The sequence below is a fragment of the Orbicella franksi genome, chromosome 13 (genome assembly GCF_964199315.1).
Source record: "Orbicella franksi chromosome 13, jaOrbFran1.1, whole genome shotgun sequence".
NCBI classification, from domain to species: Eukaryota; Metazoa; Cnidaria; class Anthozoa; order Scleractinia; family Merulinidae; genus Orbicella; species Orbicella franksi.
The window spans coordinates 1,779,718-1,787,269 of NC_138157.1; the positions used below are offsets into that span (position 1 = coordinate 1,779,718).

Consider the following 7,552-nt stretch of genomic DNA (forward strand, 5'->3'; position numbering starts at 1 on the left):
TATGTTTATTCGTTTTCGCTCTAATTTTTTGAAACCGACCTTTACGTCCGGTCCTTGCCCAGACATGCAATTCTGTTCTATTGTTGACGTCGTTGAGTTACAACAATTGGCACGTGAAGCAACTGAACCGTCGGATTTCTGGGTTGCTTGCAGAAATCACCTGATAAATCACGAGAGGAAAACGAAATGTCATTACTCAAGCAGAAAAGTTGCTTGTAAAACGCAATTTATTTTTACCCATGTTCATAATTTTCCGCCTGGAGGGCGGGGAAACCCCAGATGGTTTCCTGTAGCTTGTTTGATTGGTGGATAAATTAATCACGCTAATCTGATTGGTTCCCTGGATGTCTTCCACGTGAACAGGGAATGACCTTTCAGATCGAAGTTCAGTTGAAAATGAACTCGGAAAAAAAATTTTTGTGCAGAACAACAAGAGCTCGGCCGGCGTTTGTCATGAATGTAGTTGTGTATCGAATTTCTCTGAGATAGGTAGCGGGAAAAATCAAGCCCTCGACGCAGAATGCTGTGTTATGTGTCTATGCCCGACTGTGTCCTCACAGAATTCAAAATTCGGGAAAAAGCGCGGGGACAGGAGCTTTTACAAGCGGTTCGTGCGTTGTTTCTGCTGTTGGGCTCAAAGTCCAGAAATTTGCTTTCAAGTGGAAATTTCTGATGTAACTTTTTCCTTGCGTTTATTTATCATCTACGTTTTACTTCTGTTCCGTAGGTCTGCAAAAGACTTGGTATCATCGAACTAGACTATTTTGGATTGCAGTTTACGGGTCCAAAGAACGAAGTGCTTTGGTTAAACTCTAGAAATAGAATTCGACGACAAATCCCCGGTGGTCCACCGTACCGTTTGCAGTTTCGCGTCAAATTTTTCGTTCAGCCTCAGTATTTACTTCAAGATTCGACCAGGTAGGATTGTTCAAATGTCTTTTGAGTATGTATGTTTGAATTTAGGGATCTTGTATTATATCTCTGACAATTTTTGGCGCCATCGGGAAAGTACATGCACCTTACATATCAAGGTATAAGAGTTGCTTGTGTCAGCTGTACACTCGAAGTAAATGATGTTACCGTTTCTTCCTTTTGCAGACATCAGTATTTCTTGCATTTGAAGAGAGACTTGGACGAAGGGAAGATAATACCAGATCCAGAAAAAGCAGCGACCGTGTATGCTTTCATCGCTCAAGCAACCATCGGAGATCACGGTGATTCTTACTCGCCTTGTGATTTTTGTCAAGCATCGGAAGTTGAATCGCAGTGGACGTCGGAGTTTCGCAGTAATGTTTCAGTGGAACATGCCAAGCTCAAAGGTGTACGATCGGTCGCAGCTAAGCAATTTTTCATTAAAGAACTTTCCTCGATGGAAAACTACGGAATGGAGTATCATCTGGCGAAAAACGAGTCAGGACAGTCCCTGCACATTGGTGTTGGAACTGAAGAGATAAAAATCTATGATGCCGACTTCAACTTTATCGAAAGGTACGAACAATTGCCAGTTAATTCTTGTACAAATCATTCCATATTGTAGGCAGTAGGGACATTTCAATTTAGGATCCTAACTGTGATCATGGGAAGTAAAGAACAGTCTTGACATTCAGACGTTTCTTTCTTTCCTTCCATGAACACATAGCTGAGTTGCATTTCAGGAAATCCGTTGACAAGATCGACTTCGGGGTTCAAAAATCAGGGTTTGATGGTGTGTTTGGTGTATACAGTACCGCAGATACACGCATTTTCAGCGCTTTGAATTAATTGAACCGAATCTAAGTGTTAACTGAAAAATTTGTTGCAATTATTTGCGAAGCTTGTTTGCATATAAGTTCAGGTCGTGGAGAAGATCGCAAATCCCTCTTCTTGCGTGGACAGATTTAATTTCCCTCAGGAAATTTAACCCATGAGACACTCTGATGTATTATTCCACTATTTTATTTTTCGTTATTCTTGGACTTTTGTAATTAGACGTACGTGCATTATGAAGGACATGTTTCGTTCGTGTGTTACCTCCCGAGTATCTGAACTGTCTTCTCATAGCTACTCCATTGAGAATTATACTGATATATATCAAATGCAAATATTTTTGTACACTAAAAAAATGAAACAACAAAAGTTTTATTGCGCCAGCATAAAAAAAGCTGAGGGCCTTACGGTACGTGATATTTGCCGTTCATGTTTATCAATTATGTGTACACAACTTGCTTTGGCCTCGTGAGCTGAATAATGAACAGCCGGTTTAGCTGATCTGAATATTTGAACAAAATAAGCTTTCTTTCTTTAGCCGCTAAAGGTTTAAACTGTTTGTACTTTATATTTTTCGAGATTTTTTAATTTAGTGTTGGCATTGTAGTATTTTATTTTTGCCTTAGACGTGACCGCTACCTTTGTTTGTTCTGTCGAACACGATGTCATCACATGTCAAATGAAGCTTTTTAGCTGATTTTATGCAAATTTTCAATGTTAAGGGTGAAGTGTGAAAGTATTATAGGTTATATCAAGGTTTTGGTTCGTTCATATCAAGTGGAGACATAAACGTGTTATTTTCTGTTATTTAACTCTGACGCCTGGTTTAATAGATTACTTTGAGCAAAGGATACTCAATTTTTTGTTTTGCTTTTCATTTTTAAAAAAAAAAAATAATAATAATATTTTAGTCATCTGCAGTATGTTGTGCAAACATGTAATCTTGTGGTTTTCTATAATTGCACTACTTGATGTCAGTGTCAGATGAATTAACATACTTTCCTGGCTTGAAGCCAAACTTCAAATTGGCAAGAACATAATCATTTCAAAACAATCACCCTGTTTAGTAAGGAATGATGTTACCAGGTGCAGCAGCAGTTTTTGCTCCTGATTGATGCATTGTTCATGGTCTAAGCCCTTTTTCTCGCCCTTCTTTTTATTTTCCTTGTTCCATCTTTTTGTTTTCCTTGTTCAAGGAGTTCAAGACATATATGGATAAATATTCATAAGATGCAGCAGTTATAGTTATAAGCATCATATGTTTTTGCCTTGGTCTTGGGATTTAATGAAACATATTATGCCTAACAACAAAAGTTAACAATAATTGCTCATTATAGCTACATATGAGCACAGCAGAATTGTTACAGGTCAGGAAATGGTCAAGCAAAATACATTCTTCAAGGTCATTAAAAAGTCGGGAAATGTTACATGTAATTTGCATTATGGAAAATTGACATTTTGAAGAAAAGTCAGGGAAAATTGAAATAATTAAACACAACTTATTTAATAACATTTAAAGCTGGAAAGTTTGGAGTCACTGTGATCTCAACAAAGTTTCTCATAGCAAAGAATGCCAGTTAGTTGAAAACTTATCAATCTTAAGAATGGTTGAAGGGATAACTGTGAAGAAACAAATATCATCTGATTTTCTGTAATTATTTGGTCTGGAAAATTTTATTTCTTAAAGGGAAAAGTCAGGGAATTTTTGATGTCTTGTGGTGACCATGCACAGTTTTGTTGTTAAATTATTGTTTGTTCCTATGGCCTGCTGGACGTCAGTGTCATGTATTTATACAGTAGCACTTAGCCCTTTCAGCTGCACTGAAGAGTAGCATGATCAGTACTGTCTGTCTCACTTAGTACCATATTTCTCACATAATTCTTTGTGATGTTACTAACCATAGATAACTCGCTACATCATTCCTTAGTGATTTCCCAAAATAACTGTGTACCTAGCCACAAATATATTTTTGTGAGCATCAATATTATTGTAGAATGTCTGCTACTTGGAAGAGAAGTGATTTTTGTCAGGAAGTTAAGTTGACTTCAACACCACCGCTTATACTCAACTAAGACCAGGAATAGTGTCATTCTTTAACTTTTCCAGTAAAGTAGTGTGGATGGCTAAAATAGAGACTTGCAAGATGCTGGTGAAATCTAATCTTACCGTATTATGAATTGTGCCAATAACATCAAAATTGGAGCCCAGAGTTTTAAAAAATCTTAATGTGCATAGGCCAACTTTGGGAGACAAGAAAAATTTCATATTGTATTGTACATTTTAATCATTCTGAAGTTCTGCATTGAGACCTATTTTTAGCTAATTTAGAAACCTCTAACAAATGTGCCCTCATTACTGTGGAAATACCTCCTACATTCTGAATTATACTGCTTAAGACCCCTCGCAGGGTGTTATCATAAGTCTGATAGAAAACTTGGCTGCCGCATCTCAAATCTTGCTTAAACACACAACCTAGAGCAAATCAGTAATACAGTCGACTCCCGATAACTTGAACACTCGCCAACTTGAACCTCACACTAGCTCGAACCAAAATCGATTTCCCCTAGATTTCCATCATACATTTGCTGTAACTCGAACCTCCTGCTAACTTGAAGCAATTTTCATTTCCCTTCTGGTCATTTTCTATATAATTTTACCCTCAAGAACTCAAGCCATGTCTGTCAGTACGGAATAAGTCAAAACACACAGTGTACTGTAGTCCAAAATATTAAATCTATTTTGAAGCAGCAGTGTGATTTTTTTTTCCTTTCTTTTACATAACACAAAACATGTTAGTTCAGTTCAGGTTCAACTGGTTTTCACAAAGTGTTGCTTCTTAACTTCTTTTTCAAAATGTCATTAAATCTCTAGGCTCCCTTGAAGTGTAATCAAATTTGATTAAAGTGTACAGTGCATGAATAGAAAAACATTAAACACTCATTTGTTCTCAACTCACGATAACTCAAACCTTTTTCAATTTCCCTTGAAGGTTCGAGTTATTGGGAGTCGACTGTACATCAAAATATTTATTCATTGTTGCCACAATAATATTGTATCCTTCCATGGATTCATTTATTCTTGTGTTATTACCAAAAAGTGCATTTAAATAGTTTGTTCTGTACTGTCAAGTTAACGTAGTTTTACAAATGTATTTATTTATTGTTCCAGGTTTTCGTACAATGGTCTTAAGATGGCAACCCATGTGAAAAACAATCTGTACCTCAGAATAATTACCTGTGATGGTGAAGCCATGTTCACGTTCAGACTTCTTAGTCAAGAAGCAGCGTGTGCTTTATACAGATCCATTACAGAGTATCATGCATTTTACCGCTGTGAGACTGTACGGAATGCTGTGACAGATCAATTCACAAGAGACTTGAGGGAGACACTTATCTCATTTTTTGGAGATGAAGAATCGGAGAAAAAGTACATTTTTGATGTTCAGAGGACTTCTAAGGAAGTTTATGATCATTGTCGAAGGGTTTTGTATAAGCTTGGATGTGATCCTATTCAAAATATTCCTGCTAGTTTCCAGGTTGAAGACAGGCCTGCAACCTCTGACGTCCAAGCTGCTAAGCTCCAGGAACAGTTATCCAAAATGGAAGACTCTTTCAAGTGCAAAATCTGCATGGACTCTCAGATTGACACAGTGTTTTGTCCATGTGGACACATGGTTTCATGCAGTGTCTGTGCAGCCAGCATCGACCTGTGTCCTATTTGCAGAGGGCAGATTGAACGCACTCAACATGTTTTCTTCCCAGTTGCAGTTGGCTGAATTAGAAGGCGACACTGAAACAAGTGCTAGTGACATTTTACACTCAGTAGTGTTTAAGTCCTCTTTCCAGACAACATTCAGTTGCAACCGTGTGTTTGATCAGGACCAAAAAGCTGATGCCACTATTGTGCCAGTCTTGCGCATGATCCAAGGAAGATGCTAGGCAAATGTGAGCCAGACCACATCAAATGCGAAGTGAAGATGACGAGCTTAGCAGACATGCTTTAAATGCTTGTAAGAATTAACAGGACTTACTGTACGGTAAAAGTATTTTTGAAGGAGAGTATAGTTTTGTAGGTTATGAAATTGAATGGATTTGAAAGGAATTTGACTGACATGTGGGAGACAAATTTATTAGTCGAAGAGTTTTTATCTGAATAATTTAAGGGGACCTGATTAAATAATTATTTGATAGTTATTGAAGTTATCTTGTATATCAACATTGTTTAGTTAGAATATGTGTTGAAGTTTTAAGACCATTAATTTAGAACTTAGTAAAGCCAGGACAACATAGATAAGGTTCTAGATTGGAAACATTTTGTACTTTTGTAAACTGAAAGGTGTTTCTAGCTACAGTGAATAGATGAGCTAAGTTCTTCCTGACTATACAGCATATACATATCTGAACAATAATTACTGCCATTGAACATATTTTTCTTTACCAGTATTTAAAATTAATTGTAAAACCTGTTCAGCAAAGCACTGCTCTTCCTGATAACAGGTGAAATGCACCAATGTTACATTGTTACCTGACCTGGAGATGAAATTTCTAAACTAATTTATTGCACAGAGTTATTGTAGTCTATATTTTATGTAATGCTCAAAGTAATATTCTCTAATAAGTTAAACAAAAGATTCTAACATGATTAGTACACCCTGTATTTTTAATGCTACCCATTGTAACTAAGACCTTGCCTCTCCTGCCTTCGATAAACCCTTGTGATGTCGTATGTCCCAAAAACACGCCTATGAATCACTGGTAATGTATATCATTTCATGCATGTTTAAGTACACAATAATATAATTATTGTTTTAATTTCTGTTCATTTATTTTACTGTATGAGTTTTATTATTTTCCCCTTTGCCTATTTATTTTATTTTTCGTTTCAAACTAAGTGGCCTGGAATGTGGTGCAGGTTCAACACAAACCAGCAAAAATTTGATAATTTTGACTTAGTTACTCAAATATCATCAGCAATAACATTGATTTTCAAAATCCTTGAATGCGCTTCTGCCCTTGTTTTTATCTGATTTCCCTTTCATATAATCTTTCATAAACAATTCAGACTTTTCAAGGATTTTTAAAGTATGTCTCTCAGTCTTTTTTATAGCTCAAGGATATTTTGAGATCTTGTTTTTGTTGTAAAGAAAAATTTAATATTTGTTAGAAATATCACATTAAATAGTATGTTACTTTTGTTGCAATATGAAAGTTGTAAATATCCTCTGATTATTGTAATAAAGTGAAACTAACTGAAATAACAGTTTTGTGCGTGGGTTTTGTTACAGTTGTACTTTGACGTTGTACTTCAACTTTAAAGGTTTGTTGGGGACGCAGTGCATTAATGGTTATTGCATTGGGGTGAGTGGGAGGTTCTGGTTCAAGCCCTTGCCAATATGTTATGTTTTTTACTTGGGCAAAGCAATGTCTCTCCACCCAAGGAGAATTTTTTTGCTGGAAGGTAACCCTGGGGTGGACTAGCATCCTGTTCATGGGGGAATTTTTATCACTGCATGTCTTGGACACTGGAGATAAATGCTGGCTTGATGGCTGCAGTTGCAGTGAGGTTTGGCAACATTTTTGCGGTAAGGCCCTGACATGTAAAGACTCGCACAACTCGGAGGGAAGAGCATGTTAGTTAAAGTTCAAATGGAGACAGTTTTTCTTGTAATCATGACCACCATTGTGAAAATCCATTAGAACTGTCTCAGAATTGTAACTGGTCTTTTTCTTTGATTTATGCTCCTGTACGCAAGCACTTGCTATATCAGCTTTGAATTGACTAAAAGGTTACAATACTTGAAAACAT

General features: G+C 36.7%; 1 protein-coding gene across 1 annotated transcript; it reads left to right on the plus strand.

Annotated features, from left to right (window-relative positions):
* Window positions 1–194: 194 nt before the first annotated feature.
* LOC145465375 (E3 ubiquitin-protein ligase MYLIP-like) lies at window positions 195–7,026 on the plus strand. The gene is made up of 4 exons (XM_081449156.1): window positions 195–607; window positions 728–918; window positions 1,099–1,488; window positions 4,916–7,026. Exons 1-4 carry the CDS (start codon window positions 521–523, stop codon window positions 5,520–5,522), a joined length of 1,275 nt encoding a protein of 424 aa, XP_081305282.1. The 5' UTR covers window positions 195–520; the 3' UTR covers window positions 5,523–7,026.
* Window positions 7,027–7,552: the final 526 nt, after the last annotated feature.

Coding starts and splice junctions, on each gene's coding strand:
- LOC145465375 (XM_081449156.1), top strand. CDS start 521: ATGCTGTGTTATGTGTCTATGCCCGACTGTGTCCTCACAGAATTCAAA. Junction 608..727: donor GACAGGAGCTTTTACAAGCG/GTTCGTGCGTTG, acceptor TCTGTTCCGTAG/GTCTGCAAAAGACTTGGTAT. Junction 1,489..4,915: donor GACTTCAACTTTATCGAAAG/GTACGAACAATT, acceptor TTATTGTTCCAG/GTTTTCGTACAATGGTCTTA.